The following is a 24,692-nucleotide window of genomic DNA, read 5'->3' on the forward strand; positions in this document are numbered from 1 at the left end:
CCTACATATGGGGGAAGTGAAGTATCTTACACAAAGTCATTGGCAGAGGTACAAATAGGCCCTAGCTCTCCTGCCTCGCAGGTCAGCATCCTGGCACCTGAACGATCCTGCTCCCAGTTTACAGCCAAGTGAGAGAGAGCCCTGAACATGGACTCACGAAACCTGGGTTCTATTCCTGGTTCTCCCATGAGCTTGTTATGTGACCTTAAGCAAGTCACTGCCCCACTGTGCCTCAGTGTTCCCCCATCTGTAAAATAGGGATAGTGGTACTGACCACCTTTGTAAAATGCTTTGAGATCCACTGCTACGAAACATCATATAAGCACTAGCTTTTATATGAGAAGAAAACTCCTAGGTTCATACATTTTAAAAGCACAAGGACCCGTTAGGATAATCTAGTCTGGCCTCCTGCAGAACACAGGCTAGAGAATGTCACCCCATGATTCCAGCATCTAGCCCCCTGCCAACTGTTAGTTTAACTAGAGCATACCATTCAACTCACAGTCAGCCACTCTGCATTTAAAAATACTGCACTTTAATGAGTTCTTAAATAGAAATGTCACTACAAAAATATACAGAATGGAAAAAAAATGCCCTTATTTGGATTTCCACTTAACTCATGCCTCATGTCACAGGGAATGTGTGATCTGCACAGAGTTACCCTAATATTCTGGTCTCCAAAATACTTCTATGTACGTGCTATTAGCACTAAGGATTTAAAAAAAAAAAAAAAAAGAAAAAGAAAAAAAAAGAAAAAAAAACACCACACCACCACAAGTAGTAACCAGCAGGAAAAGGAATCACAAAGGAGTCTTCCAAGGGAAGTACAGGCCCTCGCGGTCTTGAACCCTTGCACGTAAAAAGAAATGAGGCTGTTCTGGAGGAAGTACTTTGTTCATACTCATCAGCCGACAGTCCTGGTTCTTCTCCCAGCCCTAAAGCTCTAGGACTCTTACACCAACAATTCCACACTTCCGCAGAGAACAGTACCAATTTCCTAAGCTAAGATCACAGCTGGACTCGACCCTCTGCTGTGACACCGGCAGCATGGGTCAGTCTATCCTGCAATCCTAGGTGTGATTACTGTGCAGGTATGTCTACCCACGCTAGCGTTATCTGCACTAAGATGGCTCAAAATTACCAAGCAGATGCATTGCTAGCCTGCGCCACCACCCATGCTTACCCAGGGTCCCCCATAAAGCCCCCACCGAAACCAGTGCCATCACATCTACACGGCTACTCTTAGCCATGCCAGCATGTCTACCCAGGCTGCAATGCTTCCTTGGACTGCAGGGTAGCCCTACCCCCCAGACTGTTCTAATCCACCCTGGAATTTGGCGGCTTCCAATGCCGCTGTGTGGGGGTGTGAAAGAAACACACACACACACACACACAAAAATGTATCGTCCAGTTTTGTCTAATACTTTAGCTTATACAATAACCCATTTCCTGTGGGTTACTAATGTTATAACCAGAGCTTTTTTTTTTTTTAATAAAAAATATAAATTTTGTAACAAAAAAACAAACATCTAATATCATCCTGAGAGATTATATTACAAATGCCAATAAAAATAATCTTTGTTATTCCTCATTGGTGTTAGACAGATATACAAAGTAGGCACTCAAATCTCAGGGAGGAAAAGAAGTAGATACAGGAACTGTGCAAACCCCAGTGTCCATAAACACTGACAATAAGCAGCATGTTGCCATATGGGTATGGCAGTCATGCATCTGTAGGTACCTGAAAGACGCAGCAAGTCTCCCATCAAAGGGTTTCCTCCATCTCCCTCACAAGGGCCTGAATCCAATGTCCATTGGGGCCAATGGAAAGACGCCTGTTGATTCTAATGCCCAAGCATGGCTGGTGAAATGGACTAACTGGATGCAACTTCTGCAGAGTGAGGCGGGAGAAGACTGGGTTCCACATCCTGCTCCCCCCTCGGAGATGAAAGTCTCAGCCCAAGAAGGCTGGCTAAAAAGTGGAAGGAGTGGTGGGTGACAGGGTTGGGATTCAGGCCTCTGAAAAGCTGGAGCTCAGATAGCAAGTGCGGTTCCCTGAAATGCATGGCCCATGATCCGGAGCATTCACTTTTCAATTAGGATTTAACATACAAAAGCAACATCATCTCTGGCTTAAGGCCAGAAGCAGCCCATGACTGGGATGGATGGTTACTTCCCTGCCAAGCTCAAGACAGATTCCAGTGGGATCACCCTGGAAACTGAAGGCCTCCAGGCCGGGTACAGTCCAAGTAAACTGCCCCCGCCCACCCCCATACATGGAGCCTCAGCCCTGGGTTATAAGGAACACTGGGAAAGGTGAGAACAAGGCCCATTCACACTCCACTGCATGTATCAAGGTGGGAGCCGCAGAGCAGGAAAGGTGATGGAAGTTGGGGGGACACGGATGCTCGTTTAATGGGGACTTGGCTGCGACCCACCAATCCCCTCCTCAGAGACATCAGGTGGTAACCTGACCTAGGTCTGCCATGATGGCCTCTAGGAAAGGCTCCCACCCCTGCGCCGTCCTCCCCTAAGCTTGTGCTGGAAACGCGCTGTAGGAGAAACTACTGAGCATGGAATTGCCATTGTTCGAGGGTGGTAACGAAGGACCGAGGCTCCCAGGACCACACTTGGGACAGACACACACACACACAAAACCAAGAGAGGGCAGTTACCAGCTGCCCCTGCCAGCGCAACTGCAGCTTACATGCTGCCCAGACGATTGGCAGAGACACAGCTGGGTACATGGTTCAGCCCAGAGTCCCAACACTCCGGATCCTGACATTCCCACCCTCTGGGGACTCTCCACTCGAGACCTGAACTCCGAGGCTTAGAAAGCAAGTTTGGGAGGTAGCACAGGAAGTACCTGTCGCTGGGACACGCCCACCCCCTCAAAGACCCGCCCCAGCACGTTGCTAGCACGAGAGCTCCAAGTGCATCCGACTCACGGGCTCCGCAAGGCAGCTTTGGGAGACACAGTCCCTTTCGGACCAGAGGCCGGGTCTACATTACACACGCCGCTCTAACTACGTCGCTCAGGGGGGTGGATTTTTTTACACCCCTGAGCAACGTCGTGAGACCGACCTTAACCCGCCCCGTGGCTGCTGGGACAGCTCTCTCCTGTCGGCTTAGAACATCTTCACCAGAAGCGCTACAGCGGGCCGCCGATGCGAGTTTGGAGCGTAGCCCTGCCCGGAGACGGGAGCTCGTGCGGGCTCCCTGTGATCTACTGAGGATGGGGCTCTCCTGCTCCTGCTTCTCCCCACCCCCCCCTTCTGAAAGATTCAATCCCTTTTCCCCTCTCCATCCGCTTCAAAAGCCTCGTTTGAAAGGTTTGCTTGGGAAATCCAGGCAGGGGGGTTAAGAGCTTCGTCGAGCTGCAACTCAGGGCTGCGTACCAGACTGGCAGTGCTGGAGACTGGAGGCCAGTGATAATCCAGAGGATGGGTACAGCATGGGCAGCGGCAGGTTAACCCTCTCCTACCCTCCCACCCACGTGCCGCCCCTCTGGGGGAGGTACGTTACAGCATCAATACCCAGTTGGAGGAGCGTGAATGAGCCAGTCTCATCAGCTGAGTAAGCCACCCTGCGGGAGCGGGGAAAGTAAAGGGGCATGAAATATCAGACAACGGAGAGAGACGCAACTCAGCTCGAGCAGCAGCAAAGCAGTTGGACCCAGTACACTGGAGGCTGCCCTGAACCCTGCGTTAACAGAATCCGATGCTGTAGGTTTTGCCAAGTGGCGCTGGAAAACAGTGGAGGTGTTTGGTTCCCACCAAGATCCCACCATCCGAATCCCGGGCAAATGCCCAGCGTGACTGGGTGGGGTTTCGCCAGATGACTCAGGGCCAGGTGGGAGCCCTGGGATCGGGCCTGATTTTGAGGAGGTAGCACTTGGGAGGAGCCAGGGTTATCTGGGCACCTATCACCCTGAGCTGTGGGGGTGGGAGCAAGCCCTTTAGATTAACAGGGTTACCCGGTTCCCTTTCCGGCAGCCACAGAAGGACAGGCAGCTCCCAGCGTCAGGAGGGACAGCAGTGCCCAAATTCTGTTGAAGCCGTTCCTACAACTCCAAGTCTCCCCGTTTGTCCACTGGCCCAGCAGACAGATCCAGTTCTGCCCAGGGCACTCTCCCATCTCCAGCATGGCAGCAGGGACGCCGTCCAGTCTTCACGGCGTTTCGCCTTCAGGGGGATGGCGAGAGGGGGCTCCGCGTGCCCCCGGTGCCCCCGGCTGGGGCTCTCTGCTGCCATGGCGAGTCACCCAAGTGGGTCCTCTCGCTTGTCAGTGGCCCAGCCGCTCTCGAAGCAGGTCCAGCTCCTCTGCAAGTTCAGTGAGAGTGGAGGCAAAGAGGCCGCGCTGATGGGGAGAGTCAGAGACAGACAGTAAGGGCGGTTCAGGGATGGCTGAGTCTACACTGTGCCTAGCTTTGGGGGTGCTCCCAAGCTGCACTCCCTGGGGCTGGCGACCAGGCAAGTGAGAGACTCAGCACCCCAGCTAGACTCGGGTATAGCGCAAGGGCTTGGGGGACACAATGGCTGAGTCAGCCCCAGCTGGAACAACCTGGGCAGGTAACGCGCCTCTGCTCATGGCCCTCCGTCCTGTCGCAGTCTGGGTGCCCGGTGCAGATCCACCAATACCCTCCTATCCTGACCTGCAACAGACCCTGCTATCCCAGGCCTGCGGTCCCCCCAATACACTCAGCTCAGCCGATGCCCCTCCAGCTGTTCGAGCCCTGGGCCTTTCCCACACAGACTAAAAAATATATATATTTTTTTAAAAAACACAAATCACCAGAGCAGCCAGGCCTGGCAGCTGCCGGGGATTTTGAGGCCTCTGTCTCAGGTGGATTGAGATCATTAGCAAGATCTAAGCCATGCCAGTGGCCAAACCAGAGCCATGTTCCTCTGCCCCCCAGAGAGCCGTGCTACGTTCTTCCTCTAACTCCGATGTCCAGGAAATGTTTCGATGCCCTCAGGCAGGCCGGGCAGGGAAAGGGAGCACCTCAGCGTGTGGCAGGGCCTCTGGAGGCTCAACCGGGGAACTCTGTTTCTAATCACAATCCTTTTAAGGAAGCCAAAAGTGACAGGGCATCATATGTATGGGTCCCTCTTTCCAGATGTTTCCCATGCAGGGCTCTTTGCAGGGAAACTGCAGCCAGGTCAGCTGCAGCCTCCCTGGATTTAAAAGCCTGGGCCCAGCTCTGTTCGGCAGGGACCCTCTCTATTATCTGTTTGTACAGCGCCTAGAACAATGGGGCTCCGCTCTCGAGGTGCTACTGTAACAAAAATGAATATGGGAATCAGGAGTCCTGGGTTCTCTTGTAACTGACTCGCCGTGCCACCTTCACTTTGCCTCAGTTTACCCCTCTGCACAAGAGGGTATTAATACTGGACTTCCTACAGAGGATACACAGAGTATCTTCATTACCATCCTCAGTCCATCCCCGCACCCAGATTCGACAGAGAGGTAATTTGCTACTAATCTACAGGTTTCACCTGGCACCCTTCACTATAGATTCTGACCCCATGGAACCACTAATGGATTTATCCTCACAACCCCCTGGGAAGCAGGGCAGGATTATTCCCATTTTATACAGAGGAACGGAGGCACAAAAACTAGATGACTTGCCCAAGGTGACCTATAGAGTCAGTGGCGGAGCCAGGAACAGAACCCAGGTCTCCTGACTCCCAGGCCAGTGCTCTATCTGCTAGGCTATGCTGCTCCACCCAATAGCAACAGGAGGCACAAGGCATCTGCGGTAGAGCAGGGAAGTGGCTCCTAGGTCCCAGCTCAGAGCCTTAACCCCAAAGCCACTCTGTCTGCTAATGTCCCTGGTGCTGGCGTTACCTGAACTTCCTGGCTCCCCCGCAGGTAACACCTTCTCCAGAGCTGGATCAGGGGGCCCACAGAGGCAGGAAGTAGCAGCCCCTCAGTCTGCAGGGGGCAGCCGCTGGGTTTGCTCCTCAAGGACCGGTCCTGTTCACTGAGGCTCTCCAAGGACTGAGCCCACCGCCAGCCCTTTCTGGAAAGCGAGCCATTCTTCCAGGGAAAGAGGTGGGTCTGCGGTGAGAGGCCCCCCTTGACAAACAGGTACACGGCCCCGTTCCCAGACAAGGCAGCTTCCAGCTGGAGAGAGAGAGAGAGACAGAGAGGGGGGGGGGATGGTGGGGGGACGGAAATCCAGTACAGTAACACTCAGCACGTTTTCTCCCTCCCCCCCAGGTTTTGGTGCTTCAGCCGGGAGCAGGATACTTTACTGAACCCTGCCTAGGAGAGAGTGTGGACTAGGGGTTAGAGGGGAGGACTGGGCTTCAGGACTCCTGGGTTCTGTTGCCAGCTCCACTAGTGACACAGAAAAAGTAAACTGAGGCTCAGAAAGGCCTCGCAGCCATCAAGAAAACCCAGCTGCCCTGACCCCTACAGCCCCATGGCATGACTGCCAGACAACACACTCCCTGCCCCCACATCGCTCCTACTACCCCACCCAGTGTTTGGAGCCCAGCGCACTCACCTTGTCGCCCCCTAGTGGGGCAGAGTTGCCATTTGGAACGCTGCTGCTGCCCCTGGCATAGGCGGGATTTCTGAACTGTGCCCTCTGCTGGGTGGTGTAGCGCAGCGCCCAGTCCCAGATGGTGGGCAAGTAGGGGCCCCCCGTCTCCTTCACCAGGCGGCCACCCTTCTGCAGGATCTCCAGGGGAAGGGGTTCCCGCCAGCCGTTGACGGGCGCGTAGATCTGGTTGGAGGCACGGTGCTGGGAGATGGAGAGAGTGAGAGAGGTGTCTCCGCGAGGAACAGCGAATGCACATCCCTATCCCTTTGCCCCCCTGGCCCTGAGAGAGGCTGCACTCCGTACCCCACTGAGGCTGGACCAGGAGCGGGCCCTTTAAGGGGAACGTTATGCATTGAGGATCTCAGAGCGTCACAGAGGTGGAAGAGAATCATGAGCCCCACCCTGTTCTATGGATGGGGAAACTGAGGCACAAAGAAGCAAGTTGACTCGCCTTAGGTCAGGCAGTGAGCCAGGAATAGAAGAACCCAGGAGTCTGGTCTCCCAGTCTCCTGCTCTGTTAGGAGCTGGGAATAAAACCCAGGAGTCCTGTTCTCCAGCTGCCTGTTCTAGGCCATGCCTCACTCTCCCAGCAGAGAAGAGAACCCAGGAGTCCTCACTCCCAGGCCTTGCATTAACCCCAGTACCGGATTTCCCCCTTCTCCGCCCACGGTAGGATAGCGCCTGGGGCAATGACCGCAGAGCAGCCGAGTGTTTCACTGTAGCTGGGAGGCTCCATGCTGGACCCACCTGATTTCTGCGATCTCTCTCCCACTGGCAGTTAAACAGGAAGGTGCTGAAGAAGGGTATGTAGCTGCTGTCGTGGAGGGCCACCAGGTATGTCTCTGTGAACTCAAAGGATGCTGGGAACTGCTGGAGCAGCTGCCACACGCAGTCCAGGAAAAGCAGAAACACCGGAGACTATAAGAGAGGGGGGAGGAAAAAAAACACCACAGAACTCCCTGAGGACACAGCAAAAATGCAGCCAACTCTGGGGCGCAACAGAACCGCTCCCGAAACAACCTGCAGCAACACTGCATAGCAATCGCTCTCCCACCACTGAAAAGCAGCTGACTCTGGGGTGGAAAGTGGCAGCTGCGGACCATCCGTGCAGCAATGCTGTGGAGATTTACCCAGAAAGGAAATACCGTCAAACTGCTCGCAGCAATGCTGCGATTGACCGGGGCAGCTTGAACAACCTGCCCTGGGGATCAGAGCTCAGGCCCTGCCCCCACACAGGAGCAAACGATCTGTGCTCCTTCTCTGGTGCCTATCTCCATAGCATCTGGGCGCCTCGCCATCTCCAGTGCATTTATTCCCCCCAGCTCCCCGGGAAGCAGAGCAGGGCCATTATCCCGTTGGACAGATGACGAACTGTGGTAGAGAGGGAGCCAACGGCAGAGCGGGGAATTGGACCAAGGAATCCGGAGCATATCCAGGCTAGCACGGAAGCACCAGACCATCTTTCCTCTCTAACTTATTACTCCCCTGCCCCCTTTGCAGCATCTCAGCCGACTTCTGCATGGCACAGGCCAGAGATCGTCGCCCAACGACTCCTCCACCAAGCCCATTAGCTTTCGGTGGAGCTAGAGCATGTCTTTCAGCAAGAGGCCAAACAATCCCGATTCAAAGGCTCCGAACAGCCGCTCCCATGGCTAATTGCCCGCACTGTAATCCAGCACAGGCCGGTACCAGTGTCATTCACAGGCTGCCCAGCAGAGGTCCCCACCAGCGCAGTGGATCCTGAGCCAAGGACAAGCGTCCTAGCAAGTATCCAGCTGGACAAAGCCTAGAGGGGTTGCTTGGGTTTGGTTCAGACTCCGGAGCTACTGCCGATCCCCACCCAGCCATCTCCGCACCTTCCCAACTGCGGCCCCCACAGCCAGTTGCTCCCACCTTGCCTCTCCCCTCACCCAGCCCCCTGATCCCAGCCCCACCATAACAGATGCTGACATGACTGGCAGCAGAGGGGAGCCCAGGGCCCCAAGTGCCCTGGCTGGGAGCAGGGCAGACGCTGGGAACGACTGGATCACAGCTGCTTTCTGAGTCTGGCATCCCACCGGCCCACGGGGGAGGAGGGAAGGCAACCGTCAGTCCAAGAAACCCTCTCAGTTTTGCATGGCCATCAAGCCACGCTCCCGGCCAGCTGCGCTCGGAGCCAAAAGGCAGAGCCCACGTGCTGGGAGACATTCGACACAGTGGTGCCACGGGGGCCGGACTGGTAGAACTCCCATCGCTCTCAAGCATGCCCCCCTCTGGCCAACACAGCCAGGCATCAAGCCGGAGCCGCGGGTGCTCAGAGACTCACCTCCTCGCGGTCGTTGTCCCGGAGGAGATTGAGGCGCTGGAGGAAGGGGTGCCCTGCCACCACCCATTCCTTCTGCAGCAGGCTCTGGAATCCAGACTGGGTGCGGGCGTGGGGATCTGACAGGATCTGGACAAGGGAGGCCAGCAGGCAGTTCAGATCCCGGTCGTCTGACTCTGTGAGGCGGAAGGGTACAGAGAGTGAGGGACCCGGCAAGAGGAGCATCACGGCTCCACTGTCCAGAGACCTCTCTGCTGCAGCTGCCAATGCAGAGGCTGATCGGCAGTAGCTCTTGTGATGTCCCGCAAGGATCTGGCCTGGGACCCACTCAATGACCCTCCATCAGTCCCCGATTCCCAGAGTCAGCCAGCCTGCCCACTGGCCAGCATGGAGCCTGTGACCCAGGCACCCCTTGGTGCCAACAGGCAGAGGGCACAGGGGTTGCATAGGGTTTCCCAGGGATCAGATATATGCACAATAGTTCACCCAGGGGTGACATGTGAGGTCTCTACCAAGAGCCAGTAGCCCACTAGTCTTTACAGTAATTGCAAACTGGATGGATGGATGGATAATATTTAGGGCATGAGGGGCCTGAAAATTATGTTCTTAAAGTCTTGGACTTAAGGCAGGTCACCAGGAGGTAACGGACACCTCTCCCCCTGCCTGGCAGTTTGGCTATTGTGTATTGTATGCCTCACATCGGAGACCTATTTACATATTGAGCCAGTGAGGAAATGAGAAACTGTGAAATCTATAGGAAACAAACAGTGGAGGGAGGTTTCAGAGCAACAGCTGGGTTAGTCTGTATTCCCAAAAAGAAAAGGAGGACTTGTGGCACCTTAGAGACTAACCAATTTATTTGAGCATAAGCTTGTGCTAAGCTTATGCTCAAATAAATTGGTTAGTCTCTAAGGTGCCACAAGTACTCCTTTTCTTTTTAGTGGAGGGAGGGGAGGTGTCCTGCTCTGAATACAGACAGAGGGTGGGGCTGGCATATCTTGGGGAGCAAAGAAACAGCATTGAGACCTTCACCTAGAAGCCAAGCTGGACCCTGGCTGTAAAGTCCTGCAAGGATTTGGGGTGAGCGTTGCTCTAGGAGACAGGAGAGGACTGTTAATTCGGCGGAGCTCGAGAAGGCCTGCTGTGAGGTGTAACCATTCCTTTCCCACACTGCCACTTGCTGCTCCTTGCATCTCTGGGCTTGGCCATGTAAACCTAGCCTCGGTTTCACTAGAAGTAGACCTAAGTGCTGGCGAGTGGTGATGTGAGCAGGAACTGGGAAGTTGGGGTGTCCTGCTTCTTTGGGAGCAGCGAGTCGGTGAATGCTGCCAGTGGCCAGTGCACCGGGGCTGGACCCTCCACGGAGATGGGCCAATCGCTAGCCTACAGAGCGACAGCAGGGCCCACATGACCTAGAGCGGAGTGCTTGCATTGCCCGTGGGGTCGGGGAGCCAACCCCCGGCAGGCACAGACAAGCCTGCCTCACACAAAGGACAGGTAGTAGCCAGGTGCCTCACAGATCTGGGAAGCGTCACAGAGCCTGTACCGAGGAGCTCACTGCAGCAGCTTATTCCCCTGCTGGGCTCACCCCACCCCTGGCCCTGCCTCAGGGCGGCCAGCCTGTGCTTGGGCCGGAGGAGGGAGCGACATACTCTACCTTGCAGGATGATGGAGCGGGACCTCTCCACCAGCAGGGCGGCCACCTCGCTCGCTTTCCTCACGCAAGCCCTGCAAGGAGAGGGGGTCACTACTGAAAACGAAGACCCTGCAGCCAATGGGAAGCAAAGGACCCCCTAACCCCCCCAGCACCATCTGAAATTCATCCAGCCAGGCACGGTCCTGCCAGTCACTCCCCCCAGAGAGCTCCACCCCCCACGCTGGGGCAGCCCCCAACAGAGGGATGGTGGTTACCCAGTCCCACCCAGATGTTCTGTAGGGCCTGTGCCCCTGGAGTTAAGGCGTCAGCGTATGGGGCGGCTCTCACCTGATGTGGTCCAGCCAGCGTGTCCCCTCCAGGGCAGAGAGCCACTTCTCATCGGCCACAGAGGAGTCTGAAAGGAAGCCACGCCGAAGAACCCCAGTTACTACTTTGGCTGTGGAGAGGTTTATCCAGCCTCCAGCTGCGTAGCGCCAGGTTATCATTACTGGGTTTTAATCCTCACCACCCCCTTGGCAGGGAGCGAATGATTATCCCTGGTCAGAGAGAGGAAATGAGGCACAGAGGAGGTAAAGTGACTTGACCCAGATCGGACAGTCTGTGGCCGAGATGGGAACAGAACTCAGGTCTCCTCAGTCCCAGCCTAGAGTCTTGAACATCCTTCCTTTGGGCTGCCTTTTCTGTGGCAGGTCAGGAATTGTCCCGGAGAGGAGACAAGGAAGGAAGAGACCCTCGAGTCCCACAGAGCAGGACTGTGCTCTGGCTTTAGCCAGGCCTGTTTTACGGAGCCCTGGCTTCCTTGCATCAAACAGCCAGCTGCTTGCAGGAGGAGAGAGACGGCCTCGGGGTTACAGTATCGGCCTCGGCCTCAGATCTTGGTTCTGACAGACACCCTCAGGCAAATCATGTAATTCCCTGGGCCTCACTTCCCCCCTGTAAGGCAGGGATAATACCTCCCTGGGGGATTGGGAGGATATAACCCACGGCACGAGACACTCTGACAATGATGGAGCCAGACAAGCACCAAGAGCAAGAGAGGAGAAACTGGAAATCCAGCACAGGTGCATCAGATACAAAATAGTGATAACGGTCCCTTGATTCCCAAGTGGGATCCAATCCAGAATAACCCAGGTCCTCCCCGCTGAAGAGCTGGTTAGTTACTGTCTGGGATTCCGCAGGTGTCGGCTCAGGCGAGCGACTGCTATTGAGAAGTGATCTCAGTGCCGGGGCTGAGGCCGGGTCTCACCAGGAAGGCAGAGGGCCCGAAGCTTGAGGTAAGAGAGCTGGATCTCTGCAGGGCTGGGCAGGTCAGCGGCTGTCTCCACTATCACGCACTGGGCGTGGCCAGCGAGCATCAGCGCTTCCACGGACCTGCAGAGAGACGCAGCCGCACCGGGGAGGTGGAATCACTGCTTTGGTCTGGGCTATGGGGCCCTGCAGCACAGCACCCCTACCATGATGCGAGGGCACTGGGGTCAGCACTGGCGATGAGGGGACAGCACCCACCCAGCTCCCTACAGCACAGCGCCCCCTAGTGCTGCACTGGGGCATTGGGGTCAGCGCGGGCTATGAGGGGACAGTGCCCCCTAGTGCCACACTGGGGCATTGAGGTCAGCACCAGCTACGAGGGGACAGCACCCACCCAGCTCCCTGCAGCACAGCGCCCCCTAGTGCCACTCTGGGGCCAGCACTGACTGTAAGGGAGAGTGCCCCCAATTGAGCCACACCCCCCTGACTCCCTAGAGCAGCTGGGTTTTCCTGGGGAGTCTTCCACCCCCAGCCTGGCCCTATTTAGCTCCCCCGAGCTCCCAGACTGGGGCAGCACAGCCCTATTCCCATGTCCTCGAGGCTCGTACCTCACGTCTTCCCTCTCGGGGTCCGAGTCGGCGTGAAAGCCAGCGGCTCTCAGCAGGTCGCTGCCTCCCGGGTGATGCCAGCACAGCCTCTGGGGAGACACAGGGGAACAGAACGAAATGATACTCCACTGGCTGCAGGCTCTCCGCAGCACACGCCAGGGCCCTGAGCTCTGGGGCCTGGTCTCCTGCCTTCCTCCTCTCCCCCCAGCTCCAGGGACCTGCCTCCCCCTAACTGGCTCTGGGATACACCCCCACCCAACCAGCTGGTGGAGACCCTCCCTCCTCAGCCTTCCCTCCCCTGCTGGTTTAGGAGCAGTGTAGTCCCCATTTGATGGCAGGCCAGCTTCACAGGGCACCGGCCGCAGGGAAACACAGCCTACCGTGCGGGGTGGGGGGGGGTCCTCACACCTTATTCCACCCTGCTGGCCCAATGCCCCCCTGCCTCAATAAGAGCCCCACCCTCCCACGGCACCCCCCGGTGGTTGCCCCATCCCCAGAACCTGGTGAGGCAGGGGAGGTCGTTAGGAACTGCCCTCCTCTCCCCAAGGTGGCAGCTCGCAGCCTGCTCCCGGGGCAGGAGACACTCACCGGGATGCGCCTCGCGTTGAAATGGCCAAAGGCCCTCTTGAGCTCGTTGTCCAGGAGCCTGCTGGGGACCCAGAGGTACTTGGGGAGGCTGCGGGAGGAAGCGGAGTCGGAGGGGAACCGGCTCAGAGCAAGCGCAGAGGGCTGCTGGCCCGCCTCGCCCCAAGCCTCTTCAGGAGCTGCACACAAACACTACAACCAGAGTGGGATGCGGGACCCTCGAGGCCTCTCCCACTCCACTACTCCGGCACCTGCCTCCTTCCCACAGCTCCCCTTTGAGCACTCTCAGACCTTGATAGGAAACACCTGCCTGATCCCCACCAGGTCTGATAATCAGACAGGGCTGGATGGCCCCTGGCTCTTAAAGGAGGCAGATCTCCCTGTTACAAGGCCATTCCCAAATCCTGCCGCCCCCACAACTCACAAGACTCCCCCGGATCCATCCCACATTAACATGCACAGACAGAGAAGAGAACTCAGGGTCTGCTGGCCCACAGCATCCCTCCCACGTGTGCTAGAAGAGAGCTCCCACCAGCTCTCCCCAGACAGGCCTTCCACCTACAGCTCTCGGGAATTTGACAGCCAAAGGATTTTTCCCTAGAAAGCGTCAGTTTGTCGAAACCTGGAGGTTTCCCACGCCAAAGGTGATTAGTTTTGGCTCATTTTGTGAATCAAAATCATTCAGGGAAAAATCCCAAAGCTGTCGAAACGTTTCATTTTGATATTTGCGAGATGAGGAATTCCAGTTTTCCGGGTCAAATCCCCTTTTGGTTTAGAAACTTGAGTGAATGAGAGTAAAACAAAAATGTAAAAGGGTCGAAATCAGAAGGAAGCTACAAGTTTTTCCAGTTCAAGGAAACGTCTGAGATTTTGACTTCTTGCCCCCAACCACCACCCACTTCGGGATCGAAACGTGGTTCGAAATCATGAACATTTTCACTGTGCTTCCCTAGCCACTCGAGGAAGCCACATGCCCATGGAGGTTACGCTCGATCCGGGAGGGGGCCATCAATATGGACCTGGGACTGTAGCCGAGGGCTGAACACCATACCCACTGTAGAAAGGGGGTCTGAGGGAGATTCGCGGCAGAGGGCATTCCCACAGTTTAGGGAGTCCCAATTACTGGAGGGTACCCGGAGGGGCTGTGACCAGGGGAGCTGGAATGGGGGGCAGGGGCCAGGCCCCTCCCACTTCTTAACCAGCCGTGAAGGCAAGTGACAGGGGAGCGGTGGAGAGGAGCGAGCGTGGGGCGGGATCTTGAGGGAGGGGGCGGGACAAGGGCGGGGGACAAACTTAAGGCACCTGCGCCCCCCCCCCCCCACACACACACTTTTAGGGCACTTCCGCCACTCCTGGCTGTAACATGCTCCCATGCTGTGGGCTGGGGTTAGGGCGAGGATCTAACTCACCCCCCGATCCCCCCTACACCGGAGCGGGGGGACCGGCAGCTGGGCCACGCTTTACCTGGTGGCCATGTCGAAGCGCTCATTGACCGGGCTGACCCTCCAGCCAGCAGCCCCGAGCCGCCTCAGCTCCTTCTCCCAGTCGCAGGGACTCTCGAAGAGCAGCGTCGGGGGGGGGGACGACTCCTCCGTGCTCGGCCAGGCGTTCTCTGAAGCCGCACAGGAGGGATGGCTGTCAGGGATGAGCGGGGCAGCGCCTCGTGGGTCCAGCCACCCCAGGGACGGGCCCCTCAAGCTGCCAGGGCCTGGGGGCAGGGCTACACGCCAAGCGGAGATGCCACTTACCCATGTTCCTGATAGCAGTGCCGTCGTACCACATCCCCGCACTTCTGCTGCTGCTCTCCTGAGCCTGCACAATGGCCAGCGTCACCTGGAAAACAGCGGCGTCTGGGGCTGTGGGCAGGGTTTGGGGGCCCACAGGAGGGCAGAGGGTACGCTGCCAGGCTGGGGATCCAGGCAGGCCCCCCAGCAGGGCAGCGCTTGCAACACTGACCCATGGAGGTTTGTAGCCCAGGACAAATAGCCCGCGCAAGTCCCTGCGGCTGCAGGCCCATCGCTGAGCCAGACAGCTGAACAGAAGAGTCGTGACGGGACCCCGGCCAACCCCGCTGGAGCAGAACCCCTCCCCCCCCCAAGCTTTGCCGCTCGGGGCTTCTCTCCTGGGCAGGGCGCGACAGGCCGGGTTTTCAAAGCTGCCGAGCTGACAACCCTCAGTGAAGTCACTGGGAGCTGGAAGCGCTCAGCCCCTCTGAAGAGCAGGCTCTTCGCTGCTGGAGGGTCCCAGCTAAGGCAGAGACAAGAGCTGGGGACGCTGGGTGTTTCGGGGCATCAAAGGATCGCTAGAGAGGGGGCGGGAAGGGAAGGGTGGGGTTTGCCTTGCCTTGCATGGAGATCTGAGCCCCGTGGGAGGTAGATTCCTGAGGAAAGGGACCTCGGGAAAGAGGGAAGAAACCGAACCATCTTGCTCCAGGTCACATAGGCGGGATCTGCCCTGCAGCTGGGCGGTGCCGCTCCCGGCCCAGGGAGACAGACTCGTAAGCGTGCTGAAAACAGCAGTGCGGACGCTGTGGCCCAGGCTAGTAGCCTGAGTCCAAGCCCGCCCAGTCCCCGGCTCTGAGCTGCCCTCCGGCTGCAAACGCCCTCGCTGCTGTCTTTAGCACGCGAGCTCAGACGGGGCTGGCATGAGTCTGCCTACCCGCCCTGAGCAGCATGGACATCCCTGCCCGGAGTCAGCAGCAGAGCCCAGAATAGGACATTGCCTTCCCCCAAACCACATCATCCCACTCACCTCCTGGAGCTAGGAATTGAACCCAGGATTCCTGGCTTCTTGTCCCCTGTGTTAATCCACTAGACCCCACAAGAGGGGTAAAACAACCCACTTGGGGATCTCATCCTCCCACCCAGGCGACACACAGAGCAACCCCTGGTGTGACAAGCCCGCAAATCCCAAGCAGGTCCAGCTCAGAGCCAGTCCACTGGAGGTGCCCATCAGTATCCAAGGGTCCCGAAGCCCCAAGCCGCTGGGCCCTGGAAATCACCGGCCGGAGAGGCGGGTGCCCCTGTCTGCAATGGCAGATGCTCACCTGAAAGGCCTGGTACTCCAAGCTGCTGTCGCGGAAGCCAAAACGCAGCACCCGGAAGTCCCGGCAGTAGAGCACCAGCTCCTCTGGGATGAACTTGAGGGTGGAGCTGGCCGTCAGCACCTTGGCCTTGGTGAAGCTGTTCACTGCAGAGGAAGCCAGGCAGAGGAGGGGGGCTTGGACCCAGGAGGCCAGGCAGCAACCAGAGTCTTGGGGCAGCTGGGAAGGCTCGACCTCCAGCATGGGGGGGGGACTGGGGCAGGATAGGCCCCCAAGCCAGCTGCATGGAGATCGCGCCTGGTGTGGGGGGTAGCTGGCAGCGGCCGATCAGGATTGCCCTGGTGACCGGGAAGCCCAGGGGGAGAGCACACGGAGGGACCACGGCTCGCTCCGAGTATGGCCCTGCCAACTACGGCAAGGGCAAGTTTTCCAGTGCCACCACCCCCCCGCCAAGGTGCCATGGCCCCAGCCCTGCCTGTGGGTAAGGGGGCAGTTGGGTCGCCATGGCCTAGCCTTGGCCTCGGCCTCTCTGCCACTGGGACAGCCCATGAGGGGATCACAGCGCCAGCCACGGGGATGGATGCTGGGATGGAGGCTGAGAGACGCCAAACTCATCACAGCGGTGGAGGAGATGCGGCTTGATGGGGTGGAATGTAATGGTGGCCTCTCCTGCCCCCCTTTACCTGCCACCAGCCTCCCGATGCAGGGCAGGGCCACGTCGTGCTCACTGTGCAGGCAAGTGGAACAGCGAGGGGCCTACGGTGGGAAAGGAGCAGCCCTTAGAGATCAGGCCCATTCCCCCTCCTGCGGCATGGGGAAGGAACATCCCCACACCCCGACCCCACTCGCAGAACCTGGCACAGGGGGTCCACCCCCACACCACAGCCAGGGGGCTCCGACGGGCCAGGAGGATGGTGTCCACTAGAGAGCATCAGGGCTGCAATTCAGGTGGCTGAGGGCTACGAGGCTCCCGCCCGGGCGCCCGCATTGCCCCGGCGTCCCGGCTCCCGCCCGGGCCTCCTCCAACTCACCCCCACCGTGTCACCTGGGGCCGGCTCCGGCACAAAGGCGACTCTCAGGTTGGTGCAGTACAGTGTGCCCAGGATGGATCCTTGGCCATCCCTGGAGCGGACGATCTTCCTCACGCGAGCTGCCTCTTCCAGGACGTGTTCCCCTGAAGGGCGGGGAAGAGGTCAGGGTGAGCTGGGAGAACGCTGTGGTTTGGAATGACTCGTGAAACCAGCTCCCCAGGGCGCCGGAAAGGAGGGGGTAAAGGCAGGAGCCCAGGGCTAGCTGGGGAGTGACGCAGAGCCAGGCAAGAGACTGGGTTAGGGGCGTGCAATGCCACAGGAGGGAAAAGCACACCGAGGGGCCAGATCCTTCCCTGGCGTAAACTGATGGAGCTCTATGGGCTGCAATGGAACCAGGTGGATTTACCCCAGCGGGATCTAGGTCCGAAGGCCTGATCCTCAGGGGGCTGCAGCTGGAGTGGCTGGGGCCGCCGATCAGGCAGCAAATTGTACCTGCAGAGCTGTGGGGAAGGGGGTTTGCCCCACAGAATGCCTGCACTGGGAACAATGGAGGCCGTGCTCAGAATAGTGGGCCCTCGGCTAGGGGGTTTCACAACGGAGGGGGGACTGTTTTCTCTTGACCAAGGATCCTTTTCAATAGTCCAACAGCCCCTGGCATGTGGGGATGGGGGGGGGCACACAGAGCCCCCAGCATGGGGCGGGGAATGGGGAGGGCACACAGAGCCCCCAGTGGGAGGTTGCAGCAAGTCCCTGGAATAGCAGGGGGATGGGATGGTCCACATCAGGAGCGTTGGGGGAGGAGGGGAAATGAAGGGACGCAAGCAGCCCCTGGTGTTCACAGTGAACTCCGTCTGCAGAAGCTGTGACCTGTGTGACCCTCTAGTACAAACAGAGCCCAGGAGTCCTGACTCCCATTTTCCTGCTTTAACTACTAGACCTCACTCCCATCCCAGAGCTGGGAGCAGAACCCAGGTGTCCCAGCGCCCGGTCCCCTGCTATACCCACCAGACCTCACCGTCTCCCCATCAATGTCAACAAGTGCGGGCATCACAGAGCAGCTGGGCAGCCAGCCCCTGCTAAAGAGCCTCGCTAGAAAAGCCAAACAATGGACCTGCTCCAGCTTGAGTTCCCTCAGCCCAGGCAGCGTGGCCCGTGGAACGGGGGCCCTGCCGCTCATGCTGGGCATGAAAGGGAACTGCCCGGGTAACAGGTGCCTTTGGAGCGGTTGTTCTTTGCTAGTCACGAATTCAGCAAAGCATCTGCTCCGGCTACTGCCTGCAGCGTGTCATCCTAGCCAGGAAATGCCTTCTGACAGCTGCTGCCCAGAGCCCCAATTTAACCCTTCATGCCTCTAATACAGAGCAAAAGTGAAAGGCTCTTAAGGAGGAAGGGGTTCAGGATTGGGCTCAGCTTAATGATTTTAATAAAAGTACCAAAGCTCCATAGTATCCGAGCACTCATCCTTCAATATATTAGCCCTCACGCACACCCCCCAGGAGGCAGGGCAGTGCTGTTATCCCGACTGTCCAGGTGGGAAACTGAGGCACAGGGAGACCAAAGGCCTTGCCCAAAGTCATACAGGACATCTGCGGCACAGCAGTGATTTGAACCCAGTTCTTGGTTAGTGTCCAAGCCCCTGGACCATCCTTCTTCTCTACTCTCCAATCATTATACTCCAGGAGTCCTGCCTCCCTCTCAGAGCCAGGGAGGGAACCCAGGTGTCCTGGCACGCCCCCCCTGCCCCGCCCCCCCGGGGGAGCCTGGGCCGACAGCAGATGTGAAGTGGCTGTGGCCAGGGAAGGAAGGGCTCCTCTGCCTGCCAGGCACAGGTGAGCTGCGTGTGGCTAGAGTCTGTGGGCCTGGACTTCAGGTCTCATCTGCTCTGGTCTAGGTTCACTTGGCCCTGCCACAGCGCAGGGGGCTTGTCACGGGCCCTTCCAGCCCGACATTTCTGTCATTCTGAGCCTTGGGGGGGAGGGGGGAGAGAGAAGAGACACCTCATCACAGTCCCCCCCTACCCCGGGCGCTCACAGGTCACCAGCATGTCACATGCACAGGCGAGTGGGGAGCCCAGCTGTGTCCTCCTCTGTGCAGCTAAGGAACAGGGAAGAGACACCATGGCTGCTGGTCCCGTCCAGTGCTCGGCAGCAGTGTGGTCTAATGGCTACTCACCGAGATACGACTCAGGACACCTGGGTTCTATACCCAGCTCTGCTGCGTGACCTGGTGCAAGTTGCTGCCCTACTCTGTGCCTCAGTTTCCCCACCTGTCAAATGGGGATTGTGCTACTTAGCTCCTTTGTGATGCACTTTGAGATCTGCAGCTGGAAAGTGCTAGATTAGAGCTAGGGATTATTATTAGAACCATAGTGAAAGCCCCAAGGAAACCCAACCGGGGGGTCAAAACACGAGCCACCCACTCCCCCGTAGCCAGCGGGGATACCTGGGATACACGGGAAAGCCTGGCAGTTTCTGTTTCTCTGGCCGTTCATGTCAGAGGACTTTGGACCTCTCAGCTGTAAAGAAAGAGAACAGGTCGCTGTTAGCTGGATTTAACCCTTTCCTCACTGTGGGCTAATGCACAGACATTGGAGAACCAGATGGCAACTTTCACGGTCTCTGGGGCAGAGGCTGTCTCTTTAGCCTATGTCCATATAATGGGGCCCTAACTAGGGCGCTGCAAGGCAAGTAATATTTAACCCGATCCGCTAGTTAATTATTTCTTCCCCTTCGCAGTCCTGACTTCTGACCCCATCCCCTCCCACAGCAGGAGGCTCAGCCAGTCACAAGGATCTGAGTGGCCAGCCTCCGGGATTCTATGGGGTACACTTCTTAAAGCCTTAACTCCTGTCGCCTTGGGCATCTCGGCTTTTATTTCTTGAAGGAAAGGAAGTTTCCTGGCCTTGCGGTTGCGAGAAAAAGAGCTACAAAACACAACCTCTAAAGAGTTTGAAAACAAACAAGGAACCAAACATTTAAAATCTTCTGATTTTTAAGCCAATCTCATGATTATTTTGGGACAGGGCTTGTGGGGTTTTTTGGGGAATGCTTGGGATTAGCCACACTGGGGTCTACAGCAATGGCTCTTACCTGGAAACTCAGCCCCCCTCCATTTACAATAATACGGCAGGATGGTGATGGCATGCATGAGAGATAGTGCGGTCTAGTGGATAGTACAGTGGACTGGGGCCCAGGAGAGCTGGGGGTCTATTTCCTGCTTGGCCACTAACCTGTTGGGTGACCTTGGGCAAGTCACTTCCCCTCCCTGTGCCCCAGATCATGAGTGGCTGTTTAGTGGTGGTGGTTGTTTAGATGGGCCCAGGCAATAATATTTTGAAAATCTGATGCTTTTGGGGGAGGGCTGGCGTGAGCACAGGACTAGGACCCAGGATTCCTGGGTTCTAATCCCATCTCCAACCCTGACTCCCTTCTGGGGCCTTGGGTACATCACTTTGCCTTTCCAGTTCAGTTTACCAATGGGGAAACACAATGAGTTTTAAATGATTTTGCCCAAAGTCACACAACAACTTAGTGGCAGAGCTGGGAATAGATCCACAGACCCTATTAAACCACACTTCTCTCACAGAGCTGGGAATAGAACCCAGGAGCCCTGGCACCATCACTGACCATTTTAAAATCAGGGTGGGAGGGTTTTCCCCTAAAAGATCTGGCTGAGGAATTCTTCTGGGCAAGTACTCTGGCCGGTGTTACAGGAGGCCAGACTAGATGGTTACAGTGGTCCGTCCCTTCTGAAATCTACGATTCTCAGCTAGCCACATGGCTATGCTGGCTTGGCTACTCCCCAACTCTTGGGCAAGCCAAAGTCTCCTGACTACTAGGGTCAACTAAGGGGAGGGGGCTAATGCCAGCTGAGGGCGCAGGGTAAGATCTGAGTGCCACGCTACCAGGGAACAGCTACACAGAGGAAAGATTAGCCGGAACATAACTGCCTGAAACCTAAACCACAACCAAAGGTTATCTGGCATTTTTGTTAAGCAGAGAGAGCAAACAAAGTGGAATTGCCACAGCATACCTTCCTCTGCCTGATCAGATAGTGAGCCGGAAACCTCCTTGCAGCTGTAAACAACCTTAAGGGCCCAGAACACTGCAAGTCAAAGTCACTGCAAATGTGAAACGTTTACCACTCTCAGTCCCAGGGATCTTAGAGCTGGTGAAAGGGACAAGACAGACGGCCCTTGGGACCTTAGCAATCTCAGACGAAGTTTGGTGGGCACACAGACACACTCCCACCCAACTCAGCCCTATCCTGGAGAGATCCCCGGTAGGGCAGAGAGGGGAGTTTCGTCTCCATGGCCCATTGGTAGCTTGCAAAGCCAGATGGGCCCATTGTGATCATCTTGTCTGACCTCACTTCTGAGGCTGCCAGAAAGAGGAGCCAGTAAGTGCCAACTGGCATTTTCATGGCCTGGCCACCTGGCTGCTAGGAACCAGCCTGAGGCAGACAGATCTGCTGCATCCCACTCTATTAGTGCCTGCAGCCCCATACACAGAATGGGGACATGCAGCTTGTTCCCAGAACCTCTTTGCATAATTCAGTTTTTTAAAGTAATTTTTTTACAGGTGTGCAAAATTACGTGGCTCAGACAATGTGTGTGTATGTGTGTGGGGGGGGGTGTCAGGCAATAATTGTTTAATGACACCAGAGGCTGAGATCCCAAAAGTTAAAGCTCTCTCCTGCTTTGGTTTTTTTTTTAAATCTGACTTTTTAACAACATTATTTCAGTGTCCTTGGACCAGATCCCACCCTCCCCCTTCGCTGTTGTGTGGCGACTACCAACCTCCACCCCTGACGTGGCTGCATTTCTCCAGTGCTGCAGCCTGCATGTTATTATGTAGACTACAATAGTAAAGGTGTTTTATACCAGCATAGCTTATTCGGCTACATTTACAGAGACACCTTTATAGAATAACTGCGTCCTTACTAGGGATTGCACTGCATTATTTATAGCCATTGCAAAGAGCTCTGGCTAAAGTTAAGAATTAGATAAGTTCATGGAGGCTAGGTCCGGCAATAGCTATTAGCCAAGATGGTGAGGGAAGACACTGGGCTAGATGGACCCTTGGCCTGACCCAGCATGGCAGATTTTACATAAAATGCTACAAAAACTGTGTGTAAGAACAGCTGGTTAGTGACACCACCAAGCATATGGGAGGCTCAGTGCCCCGCCAGCCCCCAGCTATGCCATGACAGCAGGGTAAGACATCCCCCAAGCACGGACCAAAATGTTAGGGGTCAGCAAGATATTCATTCCATGAGAGGTTTTCCCTGGGGTGGGGAGATCAGCTGGCAGCAAACTGCTAAATTTCGTAACCAGGAGGGCTAATGGAAGAGAGTCTAAAGAGGAGTGGCAAAAGACTTATTTAGAGCACTGAGCAACAGGTGGGAGGAAGCAGGGCCCCATGGTTAGGAAGTTTAGCTCCTAGGGTTCAATTTCCTACGGTGCCACAGACTTGGGCAAGTCACTTGGCCTCTCTGTGCCTCAATTTCCCCATTGGGATAACCGTCCTGCCTTACAGGGGGCTGTGAGGATAAATCCACTAAAGACCATGATGTGCTGCTCAGTACCGTGATGATAGATCCTAGAGCTTTATTGAGACAGGGAACAGTCTTGTCCTAACTGACAGGTACCAGTACAGAGTTCATACTCCCTAGCTCAGTCCAGAGCATTACCTACTAAGCCACTCTACCCCCACACTGGCCTCTCTAATCTAATGCATCCGATGAAGCGAGCTGTAGCTCACAAAAGCTTATGCTCAAATAAATTTGTTCATCTCTAAGGTGCCACAAATCCTCATTTTCTTTTTGCGAATACAGACTAACACAGCTGCTACTCTGAAACCTCTCTAATCTCCGTGATTTTACCCAGCTGTTTGCACAGAAATGTTCTAACCAAGATCAGGGCCCCGCTTTAGAAAGCGATTTTCTCCACCCTTGAAATCATAGCAATGATCACCCCTCCTTATGGTCTCATTATTTCCCCCTGCTCCCCCATGTGTCTCTCTCCACCTGCGGTCGCCTGCCTTCTACTCAGATGGTCACCTCTTTGGGGCAGGGCAGGGGCTGTCTGTGTGGCCAGTGTATGTCCAGCGCCTAGCACGGAAGAGGGTCCTGGGCCAGGGCTCCTAGGCTCCATGTAACAACAAACGAGGCTTGTCTGAGTCTTTAAAGACTCGCTGTCTCTACTGCCAGGGCGCGCTTGGCCCCTGCGTAGCATATTTCTGCTCGGCGGTGGAAAACAATCGTCTCATTCTGCAAGGAATGCAGAGAGCCGCGCAGCCAAGGCCAGCCAGCTTTCCCTGCAAAGAAACCCTCAGCCCGCTGACCCGCTCCAGCCCCAGGGAAGCCCTGCGCAAACTCCGGGCGTGCTGGAGGTTTGGGGGGGGGTCACCCCGTTTGCAAGAGCAAGGACAAAGCCCCTTGGACAACAACCAGTCGCCTGGTTACCAGCCCCAGTGGACAGCGCAAAACCTGGTCCCAGAAAGAAGGCGCGGGGCGGGGGGGCCCTGCCCAGGCTCCGAAGCGCAGGACAGAACGTACCGTGCAAACAGCCCTGCTCCCAATTACCGCTGCCGAGCTCGGGGCTCGCTGGCCAGCGGCGGCGTTTGGCGTCGGAAAGACCCGAGCCCGGCCAGCCAGGCGCATGGGGAGCGGGGGCTGCTGGCTGGAAAACCCGGAGCTGGGCTGCTGTGGGCCAGGAGCACGAACCCCCCCTTCCCCCGCAGCCCCGGGGGCTTGACAGAGCCGCGCACCCTCCAGCCCCCCACTGCAATTTTAACACCCAGGCTACACAACAACAACAACAAAAAGGGGGGGGGGAGACAAACAATGCCATGCCCCCCCCCAAACATCACTTTTGCTTCCAACAGCCAGCACCCTGGCTGGAGACACCCCCCCCCCCACAGTCCCCACGACCCAGGCAGGGTGAGGAAGCCAGCCCCGGAGACTCAGCCTATAAACTTATTCCCCCCCACCCCCATAGGTGCTGGAAGGGGGGGGGCACCAGCACCCCTCGGCTCGAAGGGGTTTTTCCTTCCAGCCTGGAGGGTTTTTCCAGTTTGGTTCAGTGGCGCTCAGCACCCGCATCGTGCACATTGTTGCAGGACCCCCCCCCCAGTATTTCAACACCCCCCCCCCCCCCGGCTTTCCACTTACCGGAGGGCCCTGCGCGTCCTGCTGGATTGTAAGGGAGTTTTTGGAGCCCGATAACATTGTCAAGTCTCTTCGTGCCCCATAAACACAAACCCAGCGGGGAGGAGACGTGGGGGGGGGGATGAACCCCCCCAGCAGGGAACGGGGAGCAAGGGGCGAGTCCCAGCCCCGGCGGAGAAGGCAGGGGCGCTCAGTCCATGGCGGGGAAGGTGCCCGGCTCAGCCCCCGGGTTCCTGGGTCTCCGCCGCTGCTCAGCCCCGCGGCGGGGGCGGGGTCCCGGTCCCGGGGCGGGGGCCCTGCGTGGCGAGCCGGCGGGGAAGAAACTCGCCCCCCAGGCGGGGCAGGAGGCAGCCCCAGGTGGGAGGATGCAGCGGCGGGGCGGGGCTCGCTCGTGACCCCTTCTAAGGTGCGGGGGGGGGGGCCCGGCACCGCTCAGCCGTGGGTCCCCCCTCGCCTGGGGAAACTGACCCGCTGGGTCCCGGGAAGAGGCTGAAA

At 57.0% G+C, this 24,692-nt stretch overlaps 1 protein-coding gene across 2 annotated transcripts; it reads right to left on the bottom strand.

The window, feature by feature from the left end:
• Positions 1 to 514: 514 nt before the first annotated feature.
• On the bottom strand, positions 515 to 24,692 carry MTMR11 (myotubularin related protein 11). 2 transcript variants are annotated; one of them, XM_084613814.1, is made up of 17 exons: positions 24,201 to 24,692; positions 19,470 to 19,542; positions 17,028 to 17,170; positions 16,680 to 16,752; positions 16,000 to 16,142; positions 14,702 to 14,786; positions 14,418 to 14,565; positions 12,957 to 13,044; positions 12,369 to 12,457; positions 11,759 to 11,883; positions 10,840 to 10,906; positions 10,513 to 10,583; positions 8,859 to 9,031; positions 7,301 to 7,471; positions 6,515 to 6,754; positions 5,851 to 6,129; positions 515 to 4,359 (listed from the first exon to the last, which is right to left on the bottom strand). In XM_084613814.1, the coding sequence occupies exons 1-17, from the start codon at positions 24,255 to 24,257 to the stop codon at positions 4,285 to 4,287; spliced, it is 2,100 nt and encodes a 699-aa protein (XP_084469940.1). In that variant the 5' UTR covers positions 24,258 to 24,692; the 3' UTR covers positions 515 to 4,284. The 2 variants fall into 2 exon arrangements, with proteins under 2 accessions (XP_084469940.1, XP_084469941.1); XM_084613815.1 differs by lacking the exon at positions 24,201 to 24,692 and adding an exon at positions 23,586 to 23,654.

The sequence above is a fragment of the Lepidochelys olivacea genome (genome assembly GCF_965140295.1).
Source record: "Lepidochelys olivacea isolate rLepOli2 genome assembly, chromosome: 24".
NCBI classification, from domain to species: Eukaryota; Metazoa; Chordata; order Testudines; family Cheloniidae; genus Lepidochelys; species Lepidochelys olivacea.

Bases quoted from the DNA above. Each gene is read 5' to 3' on its own strand.
- MTMR11 (XM_084613814.1), bottom strand. From the start codon at position 24,257: ATGTTATCGGGCTCCAAAAACTCCCTTACAATCCAGCAGGACGCGCAG. The intron at 16,143-16,679 runs GTAAAGGGGGGC...CTTCCTCTGCAG, and splicing joins CATCGGGAGGCTGGTGGCAG to TGAACAGCTTCACCAAGGCC. The intron at 13,045-14,417 runs GTAAAGCGTGGC...TTCCTCCCGCAG, and splicing joins CGCTTCGACATGGCCACCAG to CCTCCCCAAGTACCTCTGGG.